This window comes from Oryx dammah, unplaced genomic scaffold (genome assembly GCF_014754425.2).
Source record: "Oryx dammah isolate SB20612 unplaced genomic scaffold, SCBI_Odam_1.1 HiC_scaffold_19, whole genome shotgun sequence".
In the NCBI taxonomy this organism is placed as follows: Eukaryota; Metazoa; Chordata; class Mammalia; order Artiodactyla; family Bovidae; genus Oryx; species Oryx dammah.
In genome coordinates, this window is record NW_024070203.1 from 72,953,807 (window position 1) to 72,980,491 (window position 26,685).

A 26,685-nucleotide genomic window follows, 5' to 3' on the forward strand; every position below is an offset into this window, starting at 1 on the left:
CTCAGAAGAATGTTGTTCGATGTGTAATCTAAAATATGGATGCTCTAGCATGGTGCCAGGCTTCCCTTGTAGCTCAGTTGGTAAAGAATCAGCCTGCAATGCAGGAGACCCTGGTTTGATCCCTGGGTCAGGAAGATCCCCTGGAGAAGGAAATGGCAACCCACTCTGGTATTCATGCCTGGAGAATCCCATGGACAGAGGAGCCTGGCAGGCTACAGTCCATGGGGTCACAAGAGTCAGACACGACCTAGCGACTAAACCACCGCCACGGTATGGTGTCACATAGCAAACGCTCAACGGAGTGTGTTCTATGGAGCTGAGTCCCTTATGATAGAATAAGTGTCCAGATGACTTCACAGACAAGCACAGGAGCATTTCTAACATGGATAGACTGGTTCCAGAAGCTACAGAGATAAAGCTGAGGCTCTCAGAGGAGTGAGGGATTACATTGGTTTAAGAGGATTAAAAAATTTCATTGAGGAATGAGGTAGCCCTGGAACTGACCCTCAGAAGTTAAGCAGGATTCCCACAGCAATGGAGAGGGAGGCGCCAGTGGAGATCTGGGTCAAAGGCAGCAGGCTAGGCATTCAGAGGGCTGCAAGTAGCCTGATGGGGAGCACAAAATATGTGCAAGTTGGTCAGAACTGCAGAGACAGCGAAGGCTCTGAAAACCAGCCAGACCAAGAAGTTTATTCTTAAGTCTGGCAATGAGAGCTACTGAAAATTCAGTAGCAGGGAAGGTTCACATTGAACTAATGTTTATTTACTGAGTGCATTTGTTTTACAGATGAGGCAAATGAGGCTTGGACAGATTAAATGACTTGCCCACAGTCGAATGAATTAGCAGGAGCAGACATGGGGTCTTCCCTGGTGGTCCAATTCTTGCAACCTCATGAACTGTAGTCCACCAGGCTCCTCCATGCACCCAATGCAGGGGGCCTGGGTTCATTCCCTGGTCAGGGAACTAGATCCCACATGCTGCAACTAAGAACTGGTGCATCCAAATAAATAACTAAAAAAGAAAGAAAGAAAGTGGCAGACATGGAATTATACCAAGTCCCCTCACCTCAGTACTTGGGACATTCACTGTGCTGCAAGGTATGAGCCGGACTAAAGCCAGGGACAGCAGCTGAGAGCAGATGAAGGATGTTTTCTCTGCATTGACCCACTGAGTCACTCCCACAAATGAAGCATCTCAAACATAAGTTCATCATGGCCTACCTCCCCAGTGAGAAGAGGCAGAAAGATTTTCTGATCTGAATGTAGAAACTGACTGAAGATGATGGAAGGAGCCAGATGTCCAAACAACTATTTAGTCAGCTTAGCTTTACTACAGTCTAAACCTTGAGGGCAGCAAGTGCTCTGATCAGACTTGCATTTTTGAAAGATAATTTTGTTAGCAGTGTCGGATCTGGATTAGAGGCAACGTGGGAGGCAGAGAGGTAAGGAGACTTGCAGAGATCCAGATTTGGTGGCCTGGGGCTAAGGAGTAGAAAAGACTAATATGAAGCAGGTAGGAAGTGTATGAAACGAAATTTGACAACAGAAGGAGAGGGAAGTCAGAAGTGACTCCAGAGTGTCTGATTTGAGCATTTGGAGAAGAGTCATCCATTGATTGTTAGATGCAAGGCACATTAATGAGCACAAATTTATAGAACTAGGAAATGGTTATTAGGAAGGGAGAAATAAAGACAAGAGGATGGGAGAGAAAAGATGTGACAGCCATGTAAGCAGAAGAGTCAAAAGGAGTCGCTGGTCAGAAAGAGCAAATTAGCCGGGGCAGAGGCTGAGCTCCGTGTGAGGATCTTACTGCTCTTCTGCCCTCTCTCACCAGCTTAGATTTCAACATTGTCTTGAGGGTTAATCATGTGTTACCATCAGAAAGATTCTCTTTCCTGCTCCCTAATTTCCTCTCAGGAAAAGCTAAATCTCCTTCAAAATGAATATATTCCAACTGACATAAAAAATTGAGCAAAATGAACATAATCTTCCTTTGAAGACACGAATAAACAAAGTCACTGACAGTAAACACTTTTGTCACCAAAGGAGAAAACGTCTAGAAGACTGTTGGTTTAGGAATAAGGTGATCAACTTGTCCCCAAATCTAGGAATCATCTTTGATCTCCTCACTTGTTCTCTGACACAAATCTAGGCCTAAAACCAAATTCTGGGAGCTCAACCTCAAAAAGTGTATCTGAATCCATCTACTTCTCCAATCAGTAGCCAGGGTCGGGTGGGGGGGAGGTTGCTTTGAAAAATAACTCCCAAGTCTTTACCACGACCCATGAGGCTTTCCGGATCTGGCCCCAGCCTGGCTCTCTTATCTCATCTCATCTCCCTCCCTCGGCTCCAGTCGCACCTAGAGCCTTCGCACTTGTCCTTCACTTCGCCTGAACTCCTCTCTGCTCTGATCTCCAGGAGGCTGGCTCCCTCTAGTCACTCTGGTGTCAGCTCAGATGTTTCCTCAGTAGAGAGACCTGCTCTGACCACATGTCCTGTACAGGACAGATGCTGCCTGGGGAGCGAGAGCTGGACTGGAGCCTTTTGGACCCGTGCCTGGGAAAACAGCTTGGGAGGGTAATGGGCTTCAACAGAAGGCGTCTGTATGGAGGGGAGCCCTGGAATCAGGGGCAGACGGGGGGAAAGGCAGCCACATAGCCCCCAGCACAAGAGTGGCAGCTGGAGAGGCCCAGCAAGGGGGTTTATGGAGACACAGAGAAATACTCAGGGAAAAACAAGGACACAAATAATAAGAATTGAGTGTCCAAAGACCCTGACAACTGGAAGCAAGCTTCCAACTGTCAAGTAAGAACTCTTGATTCCTTTTCTCTTGAAAGTGAAAGTGAAGGTCGCTCAGTCTCCCACTCTTTGTGACCCCATGGACTCTACAGTCCATGGAATACTCCAGGCCAGAATACTGTAGTAGGTAGCCTTTTCCTTCTCCAGGGGATCTTCTCAACCCAGGGATCGAACCCAGGTCTCCGGCATTGTAGGCAGATTCTTTACCACCAGGGAAGCCCAAGAATACTGGAGTATCCTTTCCTCTTATTCTTTGGCAAATTCCAGAATGGAAGATGGAGGGGGTAAGCAGAGAAGGGATGGTAAGCACTCAGAACCCTTCCTTATGGCAGGGTGGCCACTTCCTGCAGGCCCTAACAAAGGACAAGGCCAGAAGAAATCTCTCTTGGAGAGCGGGCTGATGAGTTGATACATTCATAGGACTTGCCATTCTGATTTCTGAATTGAGAGATGTTGCCTGTTTGTAAACTTTCAGTGACTGCAGGGCTTTCTGCTACCTAAGAGTACTCTAAAAGATCTTAAGAGCTGCTGGAAACATCAGGTGAAAACCTAACTTAGAGACAAAAATAAAGCCATATTGTGATCATGTCCCAGGAGCTGTGCTACCACCAAGCTGTTCACACTGACTAGCAGCCCAGCCTGGAGCTGAGCCTCAGTCTGTGTGTTTCCCAGGCCCTAGGCCTGAAGCTGTAAAATGTGATCAAGTCTTCAATAGTAAGTATAGGGTGACCAGTCTCATCTACTGCATCTGTTTTGTTCAGAGGCATTCCCATGTTTTAAACATTAGCCTTGATTTTGCTGAAGAAATGGCAGATGAACTGACTCTATTCTTTAGTTCTCAAAGCTGTTTTGGAAGGATCTTTTCATTTTTTTTCCTTTTCTTTTAAAGGATTTGATTTTCTGTGCTCATTCAAGTGATGTATTTGAATATACATATTTCTTTGAGTCTTTCCTGTCTGAGCCATTAGAGGGTCTTAAATCAGATCCCTGGGTTTGGATCCTGATTTCACCACTTACTAGGTTTGTGACCTTGGGTAAGTCATTTTACCCTGTTTGCCTGTTTATAAAATGAAGCCAAGAGTATCTCATGGTGTAATCAACCAGGGTTCTTAGCCTCCTTAAAAACAGAAATTGATGAGGCCAGACAAGAAATTCAGGCAAGGCTTTATTGGGGCTCCTGCTTCAGCAGGGAGAAGTGAAAACAAATACCAGGTTGCTTTGCTCACTCCGGAGTGAGGGCAAGCTGGTCGCTTAAATGGGGTGAGGGAGGGAGTGGATTATCGGGTGGGCTTGGAGGGTAGTTAGGTGACTGGCCTCCCTCTTAGTGGTGGTGGTGTGTGCAGGGTGCATGCATAGCACCCTGCTTTTGCACTCAGCTCCTCAGAAGTGGCAGTTGGATGTTTTGTCTTTTTGTATCTTTTTGTTCATAATTTAGGCCAACTGTGCATGCATAAAGTTATTCTTACCCTTAAAGTTTCTTTGTATCTTGTTGCTCAAGCAGACATTTGCACAGATGCAAGCACTGTGGCAAGGGATCCCAGGCCCCATGTTTCAGGTCCCAACCTGACTCAATGATAGCGGAAGGATTTAGTAGCGATATATATCTAAAGTGCTTAGTGCAGTGCCCAGCAATGAAGATGAACAGGAGGTTCTTTGTTACTGTTGAACTGTTATCCAACCCTGAAATTTCCAGGATATGGGCAAGACTTGGCATACAAAATTCAGCTCTTAAGGGTAAATGTACCAGAGAACTGGCTCCTTACTTGAGTAATTTATGTACCACAAATGTATCTTTTTTTCCAAGATAAGCACTTCTTATCCAATACAGAATGTACCATGGGCACCATGAGATGAAGACAGCAACCATTCTCATGAATGGTTTCTCACAAAACCTACCTAAGAAGCTTGGGCATTGGGCAGATGCATTGACTCCAGATAATGCAGAGGAAGAAAGCTTGCTTAGTTATTGATAGTTTGGGGTTCTAGAAACTTTATATTTTCCCTTTAAACATGTCTGAGATTTTGTTGGCAAGTTCTCCAGAGGGGTGTGTGTGTGTATTAGTTGCTCAGTCATGTCCGATTCTTTGCAACCCCATGGACTGTAGCCCACCAGGCTCCTTTGTCCGTGGGATTCTCCAGGCAAGAATACTGGAGTGGGTGCCATTTCCTTCTCCAGAGGATGGCTGTCCCCAAATTGGGGATTTGCAGAATTGCTGAGATGATTTAGGAACTCACAGCAAGGGAGACTGGGAAATACAGCCCAGCTGAGAGAACCACATGCCCCTTCAGAGACCCAAACACATTTTTTCCACTTCGTCTTATAGTACTTTACCAAAACCCTGTTGATCAAACAAAACTTAAGAATCACACCGATTTCCCCCCTTCTCTTCACTCCCTAAAACCAATCCATGAGCAACTCTTAATGTTTCTATTTCTGAAATGTTCTCAGCATCCACTCACTTCTACCCATCTTCAAAGCCATTCCTCGGCTCCTTGCATCTCTCTCCAGGGCTGGTGCAGTGCTTCCTAAATAGTCCCTGCTTCCATTTCTGCCTCCTTCCAATCCATTCTCCTGTTAACTCCTGTCTTCTTTTCAGCATTCATCACCATCTTAAGTTATTGTGACCATTTCTTTATGTCATTATTGTCTGTTTTCTCCATTAAAACACCAGCTCCATGAGGGCATGGGACAAGTCTGTTTTATTCTTCACTCTGTCTCAATTTTGAACACACTGAAGCTTCTTGAGAAATTCCTATGGAGTAAATGAAAGAGGAGGTGAATACAGAACTTAAAAAATGAAATCATGTTTGGAGTTTGCCTACTCAGAAAATTTTCCCAAGTTTGACTTCCCAGAATGGTGGGAATGCAGTAAAAGGACCTTGTATACTTTGATGACTCCTGAAAAGAACATGAAAATGATATACTAGAAACACAATTTGGAGCAGGGGTCGCAAACACAAATGTCTCAGAGCTCAGTTCAGTTCAGTTCAGTTGCTCAGTCATGTCCGACTCTTTGCGACCCCATGAATCGCAGCACGCCAGGCCTCCCTGTCCATCACCAACTCCCAGAGTTCACTCAGACTCGCGTCCATCGAGTCAGTGATGCCATCCAGCCATCTCATCCTCTGTCATCCCCTTCTCCTCCTGCCCCCAATCCCTCCCAGCATCAGAGTCTTCTCCAATGAGTCAACTCTTCGCATGAGGTGGCCAAAGTACTGGAGTTTCAGCTTTAGCATCATTCCTTCCAAAGAAATCCCAGGGTTGATCTCCTTCAGAATGGACTGGTTGGATCTCCTTGCAGTCCAAGGGACTCTCAAGAGTCTTCTCCAACACCACAGTTCAAAAGCATCAATTCTTCGGCATTCAGCCTTCTTCACACTCCCAACTTTCACATCCATACATGACTACTGGAAAAACCATAGCCTTGACTAGCCGGACCTTAGTCGGTAAAGTAATGTCTCTGCTTTTGAATATACTATCTAGGTTGGTCATAACTTTTCTTCCAAGGAGTAAGCGCCTTTTAATTTCATGGCTGCAGTCACCATCTGCAGTGACTTTGAAGCCCAAAAAATAGTCTGACACTGTTTCCACTGTTTCCCCATCTATTTCCCATGAAGTGATAGGACCAGATGCCATAATCTTCGTTTTCTGAATGTTGAGCTTTAAGCCAACTTTTTCGCTCTCCTCTTTCACTTTCATCAACAGGCTTTTTAGTTCCTCTTCACTTTCTGCCATAAGGGTGGTGTCATCTGCATATCTGAGGTTATTGATATTGCTCCTGGCAATCTTGATTCCAGCTTGTGTTTCTTCCAGCCCAGCGTTTCTCATGATGTACTCTGCATAGAAGTTAAATAAGCAGGGTGACAATATACAGCCTTGATGTACTCCTTTTCCTATTTGGAACCGGTCTGTTGTTCCATGTCCAGTTCTAACTGTTGCTTCCTGACCTGCATACAGATTTCTCAAGAGGCAGGTTAGGTGGTCTGGTATTCCCATCTCTTGAAGAATTTTCCACAGTTTATTGTGATCCACACAATCAAAGGCTTTGGCATAGTCAATAAAGCAGAAATAGATGTTTTTCTGGAACTCTCTTGCTTTTTCGATGATCCAGCAGATGTTGGCAATTTGATCTCTGGTTCCTCTGCCTTTGCTAAAACCAGGTTGAACATCTGGAAGTTCACGGTTCACATATTGCTGAAGCCTGGCTTGGCAGGTAACAAATGGGGAGGCTGCAATGTGTTGACCACAGTGAGTGGTGGGGATCCTCACAAGCTGGAGACTCCCAACTTCAGCTAACACAACCTTATCAACTCCAGCTGACTGTATGTAAGTGACAATAAGGACCCAGGGATGAAAGATTTTCCAAGTTTTCAAAGATGGAAAGTTAGTATATTCTTTAGAATTAGGTTTGGCTGGGAGTAATGACCTGCAAAGTCCATCCAAGTCTTTCCAAGTCCATCTCCTGGCCATGCTAGACCTTCCGGCTGGGAAAGCCTTCCTGTGATCATGGTAGGAAAACCACTGGATCTGCAGGCAAACTTCCTCACTTGAATCCTTGTCCTGCCACGTACTGGCTGAATAGACCATAAATACTTTTTAAACTATAAATGGGAACAGTGTTCCCCTTACCTGTTTCATGAGAATTTGGGGAGGACTCAAAGTGATACATTTCGGGTATCACTTATGTAAAAGCCCATTGTTTATTTATTTTTAAAAATAATTTATTTATTTGGCTGGGCTGGCTCTTCCTTGCTGCGTGGGGGCTTTCTCTAGTTGTGGAAAGCAGGGCCCACTCTGGTTGTGGTGCAAGGCTTCTCATTGCAGTGGCTTCTCCTGTTGCACAGCATGAGCTCTAGAGCTTTCAGATTTCAGTGGCTGTGGCACGTGGGCTCAGTAATTGTGGCTCCCAGGCTTGGTTGCTCCGAGGCACGTGGGATCTTCCCAGATCTTCCCAGGTCTCCTGCACTGGCAGGCGGATTCTTTACCACAGAGCCACCAGGGAAGCCCAAATCCCTTTGTTTAAAAGAAACAAGATATCTAAGCAGCTATGTACACAAATTTACCTTTTCATACTGTTCAAGGGGTTCTCAAGGCAAGAATACTGAAGTGGTTTGCCATTCCCTTCTCCAGTGGACCACATTCTGTCAGACCCCTCCACCATGACCCGTCCAGATTGTTCTGGAGCAGGAAAGATCATGTAATGCCTTTATTCCCCTCTCCTCCAGAAGTGGAAACTGTTTCTAGATAAACCAGAGACACCCTCTCAAGTTAATAAATTCCAAACTACCTACAGTAGTTAAGTGATGCAAAAAACAAGGTTGCAAAGAGGAAGGGGGCTCAGCTGGCAACTGGCAGAGTGACTGGTGCAGGAGCACCTTGCACAGAAGTGCAGTGCACGAGCACTTGAACTTGCTGGCTCGATGAGCACCAAGCTTTGGCAGTGGGTGGCTCCTGCTGAGTAATGCCAGAGGGGACGCCAGAGTCACAGGTTTTGCTTTATTATTATTTGTAAGTTTTGGAACCTAAAGTTCCCTAAAAGCCCTTTCTCAAAGAATCACACAATGATAAAGACTTGGTAAAACTGTAGTTTTGTGTATGATGGAGTCTTGCAGAGTGACCAGAAGGAAGCCCAGATCTGTAGTTTGAGAGAGGAACCTAGCATGACCATAAAAATGAGGTTACACTGCAGAGCAACTCACACCACATATATCTCAATGTAAACTAGCCTCCTAGTTATTTTACCATCAGATTCAGGATATACAACCGTTGACTGTGTGTGTATGCGTGCTAAGTCACTTCAGTCGTGTCTGACTCTTTGTGACCCTATGGACCACAGCCTACCAGGCTCCTTTGTCAGTGGGATTCTCCAGGAGAGAATACTGGAGTGGGTTGCCATTTTCTTCTCCAGGGGATCTTCCCCACCCCGGGATTGAACCCACATCTCTTCATCTCTGCATTGGCAAGCAGGTTCTTTACCACTAGTGCCACCTGGGAAGCCCACAGCAGTGACTGGCTAAATCTCTCAGCATCTGCCTTACACAAGGTTGTCATTTAATGTTTAATGAATAAATATACAGTCCATTGAAGGAAGGAAGGACACTGCCTGCTTGTGTTTGAGGAATAACATAGCTGGGAGGTAACGAGGCCAAGGATCTGAATTTTTAGCCAGCTCATGTCAATTCTCTGGACTATGTTAGATAAACATACACCATCAGACTGTGCATTTCTGCTAAACATGGAGTTTATTGGTATCATTCAGTACGACTTTAGTCCTGCCTTTCCCAACCCCAGGCCTGTTGACAGTCCTTTAAAAATCAGGCTACATTACTTTGGAGGAAAATATGTCCACTTAACATGTTTAAAGAAATGCTAGAAAATTTTATTCCTATCAAAAAAATTTTTTTATTTACCCCCTCAGCTACTTGACTTCTAACAGAGTGCATGTTGATCTAAAGTCCATGTGACTTCACACCAACCAGGTACTAACTTCCTTAAGGGATTTCTTTGCAGATACCAAATGACACAGTCCTGAGCTATGCAGAGAGGCCTAAGGGAAGCCAACATGTTCCAGATTTTCTCCCTCTTGTGAGCCCAGTCTTTGATTGGGCCAAAGGTCTTACTGGAGAGAAAAAATACTCAAGAAAACAAGCAAAGTGGGAAGCTGAAAAAATGCAACATCTGCAGAGCCCTGAGGGCATTTGAAGTGACCAAAATCGTAATATTGTTGTTCAAAGGCTGATGTGGACCCCGGCCTGGGGGGATGCTGAAGACAGGTGAGAGAGAAGTGGGTGTGACTGTATCACCGAGGCCTCCTTGGGACACACGGGTTGTTGGTGGGGTTAGTTCGTATGAAATCGGATCTGAATCTGTCTCATACTGAGCTAAGGAAACAAGAGTAACAGTTTTCCTGTTTCTTGATTCCTCATTCAAGAAAATTGGGTGAAAGCCAGCTTTTAAGTAAGCTTTGTGATAGTAGTATTTTAAAATAAAGGAAGAATGAAGGAATAAGCTGGCCTGAAACAGGAGAGCACAGAACTGCCCATGACTCAGCTGGAAACCCACCCCTCCCATTTTTGTTTCCTAAACTGGCCCGTGGCTTTTGCTCACCATTTTTCTATCAGACCACACTGCAGGAGTTACCAGAGGCAAACTGAACACACATTGGTGGTTTATTACCCTATGGGAATACTGTGCCAGTGCGTTTATGTGACATACAGGAGGCTGAGAGTGTCTCAACAGGCGAAGACAGCATCCCAAAGCCCTTGGCCGTGCTCCCACACAGCAAAGGCAACCTCTTCTTCAAGCTTCCTTGACGGTGTCCAGGATGTGAAGGGCACCAAGGAGGTCCCTCTGCCCTTCAGCTGGTGGAACACTCTGCTAGTTGATGCAGGTCTTTGTGATTCTTCGACTTCTGTCCACCTGTCGGATGCTGTCTGCGACATTAATGGCGACTTCTTTTGCAGACGTCCGCTTAGTGTCCCTTTTAGCCTGTTAAAAAGTTTAATGCAGTGAATTGAGTTACTAGGAAATATCCAAAGGTCCTCATATTGGCATTAATCTCTTGAAGTTGTTACACACACACACACAAAGGCAAGAAGAATAACTCATAAGGACACATGCACATATACTCCTTTTCATAGGCTGTTCTGTTGAATCTCTTTTAGCAGCCTAGCGCAGAGCTTGGCATAAGAGATGCTTGGTAAAGCAGTGTTGAAGGAATGAATGAATCAATTAGCAAAGATCCATCAGAGGGCAATGTGAAGGATTTCACAGTTGACTTTGGTAGAATAGCTAAGGGTTTGAGCTTTGGAGTCAGACAGACTTTGGCTTGAACATTGACTTTATAATTTCACGGTAGGCAAGTTTTTTTCTAACCTCTCTAACCCTTAGATGAGTTTCCTCATCTGTAAGATGGAAGATAATAACAGTACCTAACTCATAAGGTTATTATAAGCACTAACTAAGATAAAGCTGAGTGTCGAAGAATTGATGCTTTTGAACTGTGGTGTTGGAGAAGACTCTTGAGAGTCCCTTGGACTGCAAGGAGATCCAACCAGTCCATCCTAAAGGAGATCAGTCCTGAATGTTCACTGGAAGGACTGATGTTGAAGCTGAAACTCCAATACTTTGGCCACCTGATGTGAAGAACTGACTCATTTGAAAAGACTCTGATGCTGGGAAAGATTGAAGGTGGGAGAAGAAGGGGATGACAGAGGATGAGATGGCTGGATGGCATCACCAACTCGATGGACATGAGTCTGAGTGAACTCTGGGAGTTGGTGATGGACAAGGAGGCCTGGCGTGCTGCAGTCCATGGGCTTGCAAAGAGTCGGACATGCCTGAGTGACTGAACTGAACTGAACAGGTCGCATAACTCCTGTGTAGTGGCTGCTGGCGATGCTGCTCTCAGATGCTCTCTACTTGGCTGGTGCCTTCATCCCTCAACTGTTTTGAGTTCTGGCTGCTAATCACTCAGAGATGCACCCTTCTTTTGAGAATTGCCTTCATCTGATTGGAGCCATCTCACCCAGAAATACCAAACAGGTTATACCTGAATTTCTAGAGACAGCCCCAAGCTAACGCCTGATCATGGGGAATATAAAGACTGGCCCTTTTGCCTCAAGGGGGTATAAATCCATGATGCCATTCATGCTCTGGAGCTCCCTGAGGGATCAGGCTGAGGCTGCAGCTACAACTCTTCAGCTGAGCTCAGTATTTGCAGAACTTGGTCCTCTCCCACCACCTTAAGGGTTTCACCTGAGACTATGCAGTTTAAACCTGGGTCTGGAAGATCCCTGGAGAGGGGAATGGCTACCCACTCCAGTATGCTTACCTGGAGAATTCCATGGACAGAGGAGCCTGGTGGGCTACAGCCCATGGGGTTGCAAAGAGTCAGACTCGACTGACGCTTTCACTTTTCACTTAGATCCTCCACACCTGAACTGGCACTAGGGTCTAGCAGTGACTTTTATGGGTTTATTTTTTCCCTAAAAGCAGAAAACCCATAGAGTCCCACAACCATTTTTGTTTCCGAAATATAACGGTAGTGATTATGAGGTTGATTCCATCTGATTTCAATTTTGGGTGTTATTGCATAAAAGCTTAGAGGGCTGCAGCACGGAGGAGAGACACAGAGGCCTTATTTGAAATGAGCCAAGTGGAGGGAGGCATTCCCATCAAACCAGTAGGCAGTAAGAGAGCTTTCCAGAATGGAAATGTAAACTTTCTGAACTGTAGAACTGCTTTTCTTTAGAGTTATTGGCAAGGTTTCACAAAGTTATTAAAAATTCTACACAGAAAGTGCTCTTGCTCCCTGGTTCAATCTGCCTTCATAAGTTTAAAAAAATCAAAGCAAACGTTTAATAGTTGGATGATCGTTAGTTTTTCAGCCTGTTTAAGAGTTAAAGGCTACAAAGCAGTCATTCCCAGAAAAGCCACAGAATATGTACAGTTTGCATCTCAAGTACACTGGAGCAATTAAAAAAAATTTTTATTTGGTTATGCTGAGTCTTCTATCTTTGTGGTGGCATATGGAATCTTTAATGGCAGCAGTTGAGGCAGGTGGGATCGAATTCCCTGACTAGGGATCGAACTGAGTTGGGAGCCCTGAGTCCCAGCCTCTGGACAACCAGGGAAGTCCATGGGGCAATTTCTTAAATCCGTGAATCAAAAACCTGACAATGAAGTCGTTCAAAGGACAAGCTTTGGGGGCCAGATAGACTTGGCATGAGGCTTTGCCATTAGTTAGCCTAAGAGCAGGCTGCAGTCCACAGGGTCACAAAAGAATTGGACTAAACAACAAGCTGTACAAGACATTGCTTTAACCTCTGAAACTCAGCTCCCTTATCTGAAAGAGGGAATAATGCTTGTTTCTTAGTGGTTTTTGTAAGGAGGGTTTGGGAAAGAATTAAGCATGTCAGTTCAGTTCAGTCACTCAGTCGTGTCCGACTCTGCAACCCCATGAATCGCAGCACGCCAGGCCTCCCTGTCCATCACCAACTCCCGGAGTTCACTCAGACTCACGTCCATCGAGTCAGTGATGCCATCCAGCCATCTCATCCTCTGTCGTCCCCTTCTCTTCCTGCCCCCAATCCCTCCCAGCATCAGAATCTTTCCCAGTGAGTCAGCTCTTTGCATGAGGTGGCCAAAGTACTGGAGTTTCAGCTTTAGCATCATTCCTTCCAAAGAAATCCCAGGGTTGATCTCCTTCAGAATGGACTGGTTGGATCTCCTTGCAATCCAAGGGACTCTCCAGAGTCTTCTCCGTCACAGTTAAAAAGCATCAATTCTTTGGTGCTCAGCTTTCTTCACAGTCCAACTCTCACATCCATACATGACCACTGGAAAAACCATAGCCTTGACTAGACAGACTTAACATTAATAGGGTGATCGACTTCTCCTGGCTTGCCCAAGAGTGTCTTCAAATAAAATCCCACATTCTGGGAATCTTTCTTGTTCTACTGAAACCATCACTATTGGTAAAAGTGAAAGTCGCTCAGTCGTGTCCAGCTCTTTGCAACCCCATGACTATACAGTCCATGGAATTCTCCAGGCCAGAACACTATTGGTGGGGCTACTTCTAAATGCCAGCAATAATAATAACTCTACATGATCTGTCTTTGAATAAAGAACAAACTGGAGTTCTGTATTCTAATAACGGGCACAGACAATTCCAAGCCATAAACAAATCCACTTTCAAATAATTACAGTATATTTAAATGACAAATGAAACAATTAGAACAACAGTGCATTGACTTAAAACAGGAAAGAGAAACTTCCGAGTCTGAGACCTCAGAGAGGCAACCACCCTTTTTATAATGGCACAATTATCTAGGAGGTTGGCAGTTGCTAAAATGTAGTTACAACTTGGAAACCTCAGATTTGAAGCCCAAATGAGGACAAAGAAGATGAATGAGAATGAGAACCACAAGGCCAGAGAATTTGTCTAGAAGTTCCAAGAAGTAAGCTGTTTTGCCCTCTTTTGAGAAGAGCTATATAGATACACAGAATAATTACACCACTTGTGCTTTTGGGACCATGGCATTTTGTATGACACAGATATTTCCCCCTCTGATGTGGTTTTTAGCCATCTGAGCCTTTTAATTTAACAGCCAACTCTCTTTATTCAGTGACAGGAGAGCAAAATGTGTCCCTATTGCAATTATTGGCTTAAAAAAGAAAATCTTATGGTCTTCAACTCAGTGCTGAGAGAAGCCTGTTTGGCACCTTTTCCTTTTGTGGCTGTCTGTTAATTCAATCCTTCCACTTTTAAAATTCTTGTCTTGCGAGTTTTATCACCATTGGCTTTTGTTAATGGCCACACTCTTGTTTCTCACCCAGTTTTACAGCTTTTCTATTTTCCCCTCACCTCGTTTTAATTTCTGCAGGTTTAGAACCACAGATTTTAGTCCTCTCTTTTAGCCTTTTTAATTAATAGTAACTTACTGACTGCTATTTCTCAAGGGTAACCAGACTGACTGTGATAACTTCCTGGCAGATGGATGTGCTTCTTTTGAGGTTTTAAAAGTCAATGAGCCAGCTCATTCCCGCAAAAGGAGGCCTGAACTCAAGAGGGCAGCTACATCTCCTCAGCCTTTTCTCACATTTCTCCCAAATGGAAATGGTGATGTTCTTTGCTTTATTTTGACTCCACGAATATACCTAACAGGGCTGTACTGACCTTTTTGCAGGTCCTTGTAGACAATGAAGAAAAACAAGGCTTCCTGAGATCAAAATGTTTTTTGAAAATGTATTTATTTATTGATGACTGTGCTGGGTCTTCACTGCTGTGCATGAGCTTTCTCTAGTTGCAGTGAGCAGGGCCTGCTTTTTGCTGCAGTGCACAGGCTTCTCATTGCATTGGCTTCCCTAGTTGCAGAGCACAGATTTAGTTGCTATGCGGCCTGTGGGATCTTAGTTCCCCAAGCAGGGATTTAACCCGGTGTCCCCTGCAATGGCAGGCGGATTCTTAACCATTGGATCACCTGGAAGTCCATGAGATCATGATTTATCAGACACCAATGTTCTATGTAACTAGTATTTTTTATAAATTATAAAAATGATATGTAATTATGGTAAAAAGAAATTCACAGAGTAGGGAAGGGCACAGTGACAAGCAACACTTGCTCCCATGCTGAGGCCACACCGTGCTTTCCCCAGAGGTGATCACAGCTAATCATTTCTTAGGGAGTGTTGAAGGGATTTTCTAAGTGGACACAGTATTGGGCTGTCTCATTTCCTCTCCTGGTACTCTGTACTTTCTTCTTGGCCTTTAACCAGAGATTGGATTATCTATTTATCTGCTTGTTTACATGCTTATTTTTACATCTTCATTAGATTAAAACTTCAAGGTGGGTAGGGACCCAGTCTGGTATTCCCAGCATCTAATTTAGTGCCTAATACATAACAGACACCTGACAATCTGATGAAGGACTTAAGTGTAAAGATACATCTTCAGAAAGAAAAAGAAAAAAAATCCCTGGGAGGAGAACCTGTTTGCATTGCTCTGCCTAAACATTCTAGAACTTTCCTACAGGATTTCAATCATGCTCATTATTAATCGTTCCTTGGACCATCCCTGAAAAATGGCCAGGAATGCAGCTGTGTACTCTTTATCTGAGGAGGCAGCTGAAGTCACTCAGGCTAAAGCAATTTGCCCAAAGTCAGCGTCAACAGGTAAAGAATCTGCCTGCAATGCAGGAAGACCTGGGTTTGATCCCTGGGTTGGGAAGATCCCCTGGAGAAGGAAATGGCTATGTACTCCAGTAGTCTTGCCTGGAGAATTCCATGGACAGAGGAACTTGGCAGGCTGCAGTCCATGGGGTCACAAAAAGTTGGACACAACTGAATGACTCACTTTCATTTTCCTTCACAATGTCAACAGGGGTGGTGAGTTGAACTAAAGATGGTAGGAGGGTGGATGTGGGCTTTGGGTCTCACATATACATATAGATTCCTACGATCGCCAGCACTCACACTAAATTCTCCACCATTTTGCTTCAGGAAATGGGACAAAGATCGTAGGGTTTGGAGGCAGACAGACCTGGATTTGAACTCCAACACAGCCAGACACTACTCCCTGTGCCATGGTGGCCTTACCTTTCCAAGCCTGTTTTCCCAGCTGGGGAATGAATGATGCTACTGACCACTTACACTGTGAAGGTTAAAGATAATGCCATGGGTGGCATGGTTCACAGGGTGTCTGGTTCACAGTAGACACTGAAATGTTGGTTCTTCCTCTCTGCCTTCCCAAAAGATGAAAGCTTGAGCCTTGACAGCTACAACTCAAGACATTTTTCTTCTTTTCCATCACGCCCCATTAAAAGGAGACACACAATAACAGACTTCTAGCTGTTCCCCCAATTCCAGGAATTTATTTGGCATTAATGTGAGGTTGTTCAGGAAACATTTCATCTCAGCAACTCCACCGAGAGCCAGGATACTAGCCTCCAAAGGCAGGAGTCAGACCATGCCTCAGGCAAAACTCTCAATACGTTGTTATGTCAGCTGCTCATTAGTGTCCTACTCTCTGCAACCCCATGGATGGTAGCCTGCCAGGCTCCTGTGTCCATGGAGTTCTCCAGGCAAGAATACTGGAGTGGGTTGCCATTTCCTTCTCCAGGGTGGCATTAACACGAGGTTGTTCAGGAAACATTTGATCTCAGCAACTCCACCAAGGGCCAGGATACTAGCCTCCAAAGGCAGGGGTCAGACCATGCCTTGGGCAAAATTCTCAAGAGCTCTCCAAACCTAAAGCAAATCCTACACAGAACAGAGCCACTTGCTCTAGTTCAGGCTAACCAAGTCTAGGGGTTTTTATTTATCAGGTATCTGGTGCCAAAAGGAGTTGTTGCTTTTCAACTTAAACCTCAGATAGATCAAATGCTAGGAGGGCAGTAGAACCTGCTTTAGAAAAGCAGTTGGCTCCAAGGGAACAGTCATCAATCATATGATGGTGGCACGGGGGGTGGGGTTGGGTGAGTTGGGAGTGGACCCGTGGGAAATCTTTCTAGTCTTAATGAAGTCCCAGGCTGACCGCATTCATCAACAATTGGTGAGTTAATATACCATATTTGTTCTTCTCTTTCTGACTTCACTCTGTATAACAGGCTCGAGACATTGCTGTAGAGCACAGGGAACCCAGCCAGGCACTCTGATGATCTAGAAGGGGTGGGGTGAGAGGAGTGGAGAGAGGCGATATATGTGTAATTATGGCTGATTTGTGTTGTTGTAGGACAAAAACCATCACAATTTGTAAAGCGATTTTCCTCCAATTAAAAAATCAATTAAAAAACCAATCAGTGAGTACATGCTAGGTGCACACTCCTGAAGCAGGCTCAGGGGAAATGGAAGAATACAAAGGAGAATAAGAAGGTCTCTGCCCTGCTGCTGCTGCTGCCGCTAAGTCGCTTCAGTCGTGTCTGACTCTGCGCAACCCCATAGAGGGCAGCCCACCAGGCTCCTCCATTCCTGGGATTCTCCAGGCAAGAATATGGAGTGGGCTGCCATTTCCTTCTCCAATGCATGCACGCCTGCTAAGTCGCTTCAGTCGTGTCTGACTCTGTGCAACCCTATGGACAGTAGCCCACCAGGCTCCTCTGTCCACAGGATTCTCTAGGCAAGAATACTGGAGTGGGGTGCCATTTCCTTCTCCATCTCTGCCCTGAGTCTTCTAATCAAACTGGTTTTTCTGCAGACCCTTAGGTGAACAGCGAGTCTTGCAATTCTTCATTTACATAAGGTAGCAGCTAATATATACATGCAATTGTGGAAATCACCACACACACACTCCACCCCTAAACTGCTACTTTGCTTCCTTTTCCCAGGCTCAAACTAGAACATGCATCAAAGGAGGCCCCTTCTACCAGGTCTTCCTTTCCTGTTGTCCTAAATGTGCCTTTTTTTTCTCTCTCTCCTTTTAACATCATGTTTTTGTTTCTCCAAGAGAAACTCACATTTCCTTTCCAAACTCTCCTCATGGATCTTATATTACTGCCACCAGGAGAAATTCTGGGTTGGTTTCATCCTCCTTTTGGGATTACACCCCACCCCCCTTCAGGTCACATCCACATCTCTGAGGCTTCACCTACCTTTCCTGGACTGTGCCAAGCCTTGCTGACAGTTAGACACTGGAGAGAGGAGGGGGCTGGGAGCAAAGAAGGGAGAGGCTACTTGGCCAAGAACCAGTCCAGGCATCTGCTAATTTGTTTGTCAAGGTCTGGCTACGCTAACAAGAATAATAAAGCAAACCCAAAAAGATGAAGCTTCTGAGGATGTGAAGGTTCCACTGGGAGGCCGGCCACAGACCAGAGTTTTGTGTGCCCAGAGCTACATCCATATTTACTTCTCTACCTTAGCTGAATAGTTGAGGAGACAGCTCTGGAGTAGGAAAACAGGAGTCCTCAGCCTGGAGAAACGGGTTGGAGAGTCATGTCTGGAGGCGGCCCCGAGCTCCCGAGCAATTCATTGGCATGGGAGAACAGGCAGCTACAGAGCTCCCTTGTGTTGTCTGCTGGGCTCAGGGAGGGGTGGGGAGGAGACAGCCGATGATCTATCAGCTGCTTTTCAATCAAAAAGGTCCCAGGTGACTGGAGCAAATCAAGGTTTAACAGAGAAAGAAAGAGCGCCCCACCGAGACAGTTCCAACTCGTGAAGCATCACTTCTGTCACATTCTTTCTGCCAGTTATCACCTATTAACACCAGGCATGAGACAGAGGCCAGCGGGAACTGAAAAAAAGATGTGGTTGGTCTGATGGGGCATGGATTGGAGCAGGGCTCCGAATGTGAGGTGTGGCTGCTCATAGGCGTCAGCTGCCCCATCACCCTTCAGAAAGTGATCTGAACTGTGGGGATCGCATCTACGTTAAATTGAGTAGGGAGGAGAAGGGGACGACAGAGGATGAGATGATTGGATGGCCTCACCAACTCAATGGACATGAGTTTGAGTAAGCTCCGGGAGTTGGTGATGGACAGGGAGGCCTGGTGTGCTGCGATTCACGGGGTCGCAAAAAGTCGGACACGACTGAGCGACTGAACTGAGTTGAACTACCTTCCCCTACCAGTGACCTTTCATTTCCTTTGCAGCACCATTTCGAATCTGTAAGGCTTTGTTCATTTACCCTGTATTATCTGCCTCCCCAGGCTCAGTGCCATTAAAATCGGCAGCTGCCTCTTCCACTCCTGGACCCTTGGCATCAGAACAGTGCCTGGCACCCAGACAGCACTCAGTGGGTGAGCATCAGATGAATGAATCCAAAACGTTCTTACACTACCCAACAAGGAAATTTTCCATACCAGGTGAGGATTGCCTTTAACCCACAAACACGGTCTGTCAATCTGAACGGGACTACTGAGTAGACATGGGCATGATGATGCATGCTTCATGAACAGGTTCTTCTGGAGAAGGGAAGCTTTAAGAAAGTGCCCAAGAACCATTAGCTGGTGGCCCGATGATGTTCAGGGGAGCGCTGTGAAGTACTAATAGGTGATTTTGCGGGAGCTAAAAGCAGATCGGAAGAGGCCAGTGGATACTGCCTGAGCCATACACAGAAAATGGAGGAAGCTCTAGCCTGGAGTACGAGGCACACCAGGAAGAGACGGTGTGTCAAAAGCCCTGGATGGAATAGGAAGAAAATAATTTTATCTTTATTTAAAAGATTTATGTATTTGTGTATTTTTTAGCTGCGCTGGGTCTTTGTTACTGCGTGCGGGCTTTCTCTAGTTACAGCAGCTCAGTCATTGAGGCACACAAGCTTTAGTTGCTCTTTGGCATGTGGGATCTTCCAGGACCAGGGACTGAACTGCTGTCCCTTGCATTGGCAGGCAGATTCTTAACCACTAGATCACCAGGGAAGCCCAATCCTTTTTTTTTTTTTAAAGCAGATTCTAGGCAGCTGAGAGGTGTGTTAACAGAAGCTTCAATCAGAGGTGGGCCTGTCTTGTAAGCTGACACCTTTGGTAGAAATCTTTGCCCTTGAGGAAGACAGGACAACTTGTGGCTAGTGAGGTCTTAGGACAGGAAGACCACTGATGCACTTCAGCAATTGTCTGAATGCTTTAAAACTGAAGCTATCTGCTCCTTGATCTTATTTTGGAAATACTTAGTACACAGCATTGTTCGCTGAATCTGAAAACACAAAGCTGTGTGTTGGGCTTATCAGTGTGTGCCATCTCCCCCCCAGTGCTGTGTTGGTCATGTTGCTCAGATGTGTGATCCTCACTCCCAGCGACACAGTTTTCATTGCGGCTGGAGCCTAGGGAGGGTGGGCTCTACCTGGCCCCCTTTTAACTACCACACAGTGGGGATAGCTTTCCTGAAGCACCCAAGGCTCCATTCTTATCTGTACATTGGAGACAATATCCACACTGTGAGGATCAATGATATGACGAAGTGCTTAGACCCCAGGCTGCATGTAGAAGACCTAAGAAAGATGGGACTAAGCACAGCTTACTGGCCTTACATTCTTATGGTCCCTAACTGGAACTCATCTGCTGCCAGTTAGCATGTTAAGTGATATAACCACTTTGGAAAACTGTGTCAGTATCTGTTAAAGTCAAATATGTATGCACCCTATGAGCCAGGAATTCTACTTCTGGGTATATACCCCCAGAGAAGGGAATGTCTACCAAAGGGCACAAGCATGTTAACACTTGGGACTTCCCTGGTGGTCCAGTGGTTAAAACTCCCAGCTGCCAGTGCAGGGGACACAGGTTCAATTCCTGGTCAGGGAACTAAGATCACACATGCCACACGATGTGGACAAAAAGGAAAAAAGAATACAAAAAAAGACTAAATATATGTGTATATATGTAACATTCACTTTAAGCAACTATCAGTCAGTTCAGTCGCTCAGTCATGTCCGACTCTTTGCGACCCCATGAATTGTAGCACGCCAGGCCTCCCTGTCCATCACCAACTCCCGGAGTTCAGTCAAACTCACGTCCATCGAGTCAGTGATGCCATCTAGCCATCTCATCCTCTGTCGTCCCCTTCTCCTCCTGCCCCCAATCCCTCCCAGCATCAGAGTCTTTTCCAATGAGTCAACTCTTCGCATGAGGTGGCCAAAGTATTGGAGTTTCAGCTTTAGCATCAGTCCTTCCAAAGAACACCCAGGACTGATTTCCTTTAGGATGGACTGGTTGGATCTCCTTGCAGTCCAAGGGACTCTCAAGAGTCTTCTCCAACACCACAGTTCAAAAGCATCAATTCTTTGGCGCTCAGCTTTCTTCACAGTCCAACTCTTAAATCCATACATGACCACAGGAAAAACCATAGCCTTGACTAGACAGACCTTTGTTGGCAAAGTAATGTCTCTGCTTTCAAATATGCTATCTAAGTTGGTCATAACTTTCCTTCCAAGGAGTAAGCGTCTTTTTAAATTTCATGGCTGCAATCACCTTTGCTCTAATAAAAATTAATTTTAAAAAAGAATATTAACAGCTGTATTGTTCACAACAGCCCTAAACTGGAAACAACCCAAATGTCCTTCAAGTACGAGTTAAATGGTGGTGTATTCATTTGACGGAATATAAATGGCAGTGGAGATGAGGAAATTTTTTGCAACTCACAACACCATGGATGATTCCCACTAGCATAATGCTGAACAAAAGAAGCTGGACCCCAAAGAGCACATACTATATGATTCCATTTATAAAAGTCAAAAATAAACAAAACTGGTCTCTAATGCTAGATGTCAGAGGCTGGTTATGTTATGGGGGTGGATGGTGACTGGCGCATCCAAGTTCCTATGGTGAGGGGCACAGGGGATATTTGGAGTAATGATACTGTTCCGTGTCTCCTTACAGATGACGGTTACATGTGTGTCACCTTATTAAAATTCATCACACTTAGGACTGACTTGACCATTTTTCTATACGTATGGTCTGTGTAGTAGATTGCTAATCCTTTGCTGTCTATCCATTGCAGACAGACTCCACGTCCTTGTCTTGCTGATGTTGGGTTTGTCCATGTGACTTACTTTGACCAATAGGAGGTCGGAGGGTCTGATGGGAGCAATGACATGAAATGGTTTTGCCCTCTTGGGTTTCCCACAAGCATAATAAACCCCAGAGAGCTGCTGCTCTTTTAGCCTGATTCCCAGAATAATATACACAGAACAGACTAAGCTAGATCTGGAGCCTGAAGTCAGGGCTAGCCATTCAAGTTGTGGTTGATTGCGAGGAGAAAGATTCCTGTTTTAAGCCATTGAATGTTGATTTGCTTTGTCATGCAGCATTATTGTGGCAATAGCTGACTAATACATTATTCTTCAACAAAAAAAGGACTTCAAGATCTAACTGCTCTATTTTTCTTATAGTCACTTGTTTCAACTTAATGTTACTGACACCCATCTCTAGCACTTATAGGACCTATTCATGTCATCTATCAAGTGAATTTCAGTTTCCTTGTCTATAAAATGGGATGATGCTTACTTTACACGCTCTTGGGTGGAATGAATGAGCCAGTAGACCTAAAGCGTGCGTGCTCAGTCGTGCTGACTCTTTGCGACCACATGGAGTATAGCCCACCAAGCTCCTCTGTCCTTGGGATTCTCCAGGAAAGAACACTGGAGTGGCTTGTCATTTCTTCCTCCAGGGGATCTTCCTGACCCAGGGATCAAACCCACATTTCCTGCACTGGCAGGTGGATCCTTTGCCACTGAGCCACCTGAGAGGCCCAGAAGACCTAAAAGCACTGTATAAACTGCACGACACAATTTTAAAGTGATGGATTTTAAAGTGAAGGCACACTCACACCGGGCGAAGCTGCTTCCTCCCTTTTGTGCACATCTTGGCTCAAAAGGTGAGGGTGCGGTATGGGGAACAGGCTGGAGAACAAAAGCCAGGGCCTGCCCTAGAGCAGTGACCGAGCTTCTGGGCGTCGTTCTGTGGGACCCAGACTGCCTTGGGAGATAGCAATGATGCCTGGGCCTCTAGAAGGTCAGCAGACTATAAAGGACCCCAGGAAGGCCACTGCTGCCCTCAAATCTACCCCCCAGCCATGACCCTCTGTGTGTCTGAAGAACTACCATCAGTGTTTCCTTTCACGGGGTTATGGTGCTGGGTGTCTAACCAGCCCCTGTTGAATCCTTACTGCCTTTCTCACTGCACTTCTCAGTTCCCAAAGAGCAGGCCCATCTGTTTTCTCATTTTGGTATCATTTCCATTGTGTGGATAAGGAACCTGAGACTCTGGAGGACTGAGTGATTTCTGCAAAGCCACTTAGTCCAGGAGTATTGGAGCTAAATTTGCAACAGGTGTTCTGACCAAAGCTTAGAGAGGCAGCTCACTGATGTGGGCAAGAATTCTATCAGTAGATAATCCAGTCGGATCTCCAGACATAAAATAGGTGGCGCTGGCCTGAAGGATAGGAGCGGAAAGTGTTGACAGAGGAGACGGGAAAGACAGGTATTGAGTGAGCAGGTAAGTGGGGGCACTTTGAAGTGGGTTATGGGGGATGGTGAGGGAGTGAGGGAGGAGTGGAGTCAGGGCACGGGGCGAAAGACTGCAGACCCCCCGTGCTGGTCTGCTAAGGAGCAGTCAGGGATAGCAGCAGGAAGAGTCCTTCCCAAGAATGGCTCTGAGAGAAAAGCAAGAATCAGAAAGGATGCCAGCTAGGTCCAGAGACTCTGCAGCCCCACTCCGTCTCCAATAGCAACAGTGTGGGGTGGTACCATCAGCACATCCTACAACAGGAGCCCCCCTCGGGGACCCTCCTGCTGCCCGCCTGGCTGGAGGGTGAGGTAAGACTCCAGGCTTGTCTCCTACACGCTGGGCTCTGGTCTTGTTCCCTGCCAAGCCCTGTGACGGCCGACTGCCTGGCCTGGGACTAGTTCCTGCAACCAGTACAGTCCTCGCTATCAAGACGCAACAGCAAAGGAGACCCTTGAACAAAGCTGTATTTAAACAAACACACACTTCCTCTAGAGCCCAAATATCAAGGACCCATTTCCGCTGATTCAACCAAACACAGCAGCCCTCAAGGCAGGGGGTGGGAGGTGGGGCCGTGCTGTTTTCTTTGTAACGATTTTCACACGGGTGGGTGGAGAATTTCCTTTGGCAAGGTGAGCCATCACGGCTGCTTCCGTGGATGCAGTCTCAGCGTGGCTCTGCCTGAAAGCAGCCTTCTCCCCGCAGACTCCGATCCCCAGTCTGTTCTGCGGCTGTAACCTACCTCTGCGGTTCGGAGGCCATTCTGTTTCTGGGCCAGGGGGCCTGAGCTGAGGCTCTGAGGGTTCGGGCACTGGGTCCCACAGCTCATCTTCTTCTCTGGGTTGGATATTCCACTCGGGGCTGTCGATCGGGGCACACCATTGGAGGTCACACCATCTTCCAGCACACCTGCGGGGAAGGAAGCAGAGCATGGGACTCGAGTCTTGCCCATGGCAGTTGCTGCAAACAATCCCCAAGACAGCAGAAATGAAGAAATAAATGTCACCCAGAAATCCCGTCATGCAGAGCTACATTTTCTATAAGAAGACGTGTGGGTTTTTTCCTCTTTTTTTAAAAAAAATTAAAAAAATAATTTTTGACCACATGGCATACCACATGCAGTCTTATTTCCTTGACTAGGGATCGAACCGGTAACCCCTGTGTGTTGAAAGCCTGTAGTCTTAACCACCAGACAAGTCCCTGTTTTTACAAAAATGAGACTTTAAAATAATTTTGTAACCTCAAATTATTACTTAGTAATACATCTTTGACATTTTCCCACACCCTTAAGTATTCTGCCATACACTTTGTCTGGTCTGTCACTGTATGGATATGTCACTATTTATTTAACTAATGCCCTCTAATTGGATATTTATTTTTACCTTTTCATATCAAATGTTACAGTGATGAAAGCCAATGGGGCTAAAGTTTTATTCTTAATTATCTCCTAGGATAAATTCCTAGAGGTGGGATTACTAGTTTGAAGGTAACACATTGTTTTTTACATAATTCCATTTCAAGGTGTTGGACTGAGTATGTGGTTCCTCCCAGGGAAGGCCAAGAAAGGACAGAATGAAGTTTAAATATGGCCTCAGTGAAAAGCAAGAGGGTGGAATTCCCTGGTGGTCCAGTGGTTAGGACTCCGAGCTGTCACTGCTGAGGGCGAGGGTTCAATCCCTGGTCAGTCAGGGAACTAATTCCCACAAGTTGTGGGGGGAGGCCCAAAAAAAGAAAAAAAGGAAAAAGAAAAGCAAGAGGAGAACGTCATGGATAAAGAGTATTAATTGAAAAGACAAAAGGTGGTCCAGGGAGCACTGGGGGTGGGGGTGGCAAGGGCGAGACAGGAAGACAGCAGAGGCCGTCATGGCCACAGGGAGGCCCAGGGCAGCAGGGCAGGCCAGTCCCTCTGCTCCTCCAAGGCCAGTTGGCAATGACGGAGCCGTCTGTGAGGGCAGGACGTTGTGATACAAAAAGAAACATACATTTGGTCTTGGTCCCTGGTTCCCGGCACAGAGCTCCTAAAACCCTTGTCATTTCCTGAGTAATAATGGGGACAGCAGCACCTTCGGTGACAACATTTTGTATTTGCTCACGTTTCCTGACGCAGAGCTCCCAAACTCCTTGGAATTTCATGAGTGACAGGAAAGAGAGGAGCACTATTTGTTATAAGGAGGCCACCCCTGGTGGCCCCCTAGGTGGCACCCTTCAGGGTGAGGGCTGGTTGCCAGGAAGACCTGACCTTGAGTAGGAGCTTGGAACTTTCAGCCCCACCTTCCAACCTCTGGGGAGGGGAGAGGGACTGGAGACTTGAGTTAGTAACTGATGATGCCTACATGATTAAACCTCCCTAAACATCCCTACGTGACAGTTGTTTGGGGGAGCTTCCAAGTTGGTGAAAGCATACAGATGCTGGGAGGGTGGCACACCCCGGCTCCACAGCTCAGATCCTGAGCTTAGAACTCTTTCAGACCCTGCCCTGAGTACCTCTTTATCCAGCTGTTCATTTGGATCATTCATAATATCCTTTACAAATAAAATGTAAACATAAGATATATTACTTATATGCCTATTAGCTAATTGTGTGTGTGTGTGTTTAAATTTTTGAGTCTTTTGCCTGTCTTACTTTTGGGGTGTTGGGGTGTTACTTTGGGCGTCTTAATTTTGGGGTGTTTGCTTTCAAACTTAAGGAAAATAAACAAAATCCTTTCCCAGAGTGTTGAGAAATCTGGCACGAGGCAGGCATCAGAAGCCATGTATCTGATACACTAAGAGAGGGAGGGGCAGAGCTGATGAGGCTGCAGTCTCCGTGCAGCTAAGGGAAGGACCTGAAGGACACACGTGTCCACATGCCACCCACCTGCTCTGCAAAGTGCTAGGAGGCTCCTGACCATGGCCACAGGATAGAAATCCAAATTCAAAACACTGTAAGTCAAAATGGAAGATGCCTGATCGAAAGTTTCCTGACTGACAGGCACTCTGGATAAGTTCCGAATGTGTCGAGAAATGGCTGGATTCCTTCAGCTGGGCTCACCCCAAATCTTTGTGCTCCTCTTCCTCCACCAGCTGGCAGCCTGCCCCCCTTCTCTTCCCATCCTCCCTCCATCCTGCATCAGCAGTGCTTCAAACGCTTATGCAGACACCCCAGCATACATATTCAATCTCCATCCCCGCTGCCCCCTGCAAACAGCTGCCCCTCGGCCTAGGGAAATGCAAACCGGGAGAATAACTCAGGTGAAAAGGCCCATGAAGACCCTGGAAGCAAGTCTGTGTGATTTGGACGGGTAATTCCAGGATCCTGGCACCCACAGAAGAGTCTAAAGCAGAGCTTCTTATCATGGTCCACTGTTGTCACCGGTCTGCTGTGGGATAACTATAAGAACTGAACACAAGCATTTGGAAATGTACGGATGTGAGAGCTGGACCATGAAGAAGGCTGAGCATGGAAGAATTGATG

The 26,685-nt window shown here is 45.9% G+C and overlaps 1 protein-coding gene across 1 annotated transcript in view; it reads right to left on the reverse strand.

Annotated features, from left to right (window-relative positions):
- Positions 1–9,023: 9,023 nt before the first annotated feature.
- The window catches only part of BAALC (BAALC binder of MAP3K1 and KLF4), an 89,360-nt gene continuing 71,698 nt past the window's right edge, over positions 9,024–26,685 (reverse strand). The window contains exons 2-3 of the mRNA XM_040261961.1: positions 23,974–24,140; positions 9,024–10,288 (exon numbers count right to left, since the gene is read on the reverse strand). Of these exons, the coding sequence (XP_040117895.1) occupies positions 10,178–10,288; positions 23,974–24,140 (278 nt within the window). The 3' untranslated portion in view covers positions 9,024–10,177. The remainder of the gene's footprint in view (positions 10,289–23,973; positions 24,141–26,685) is intronic.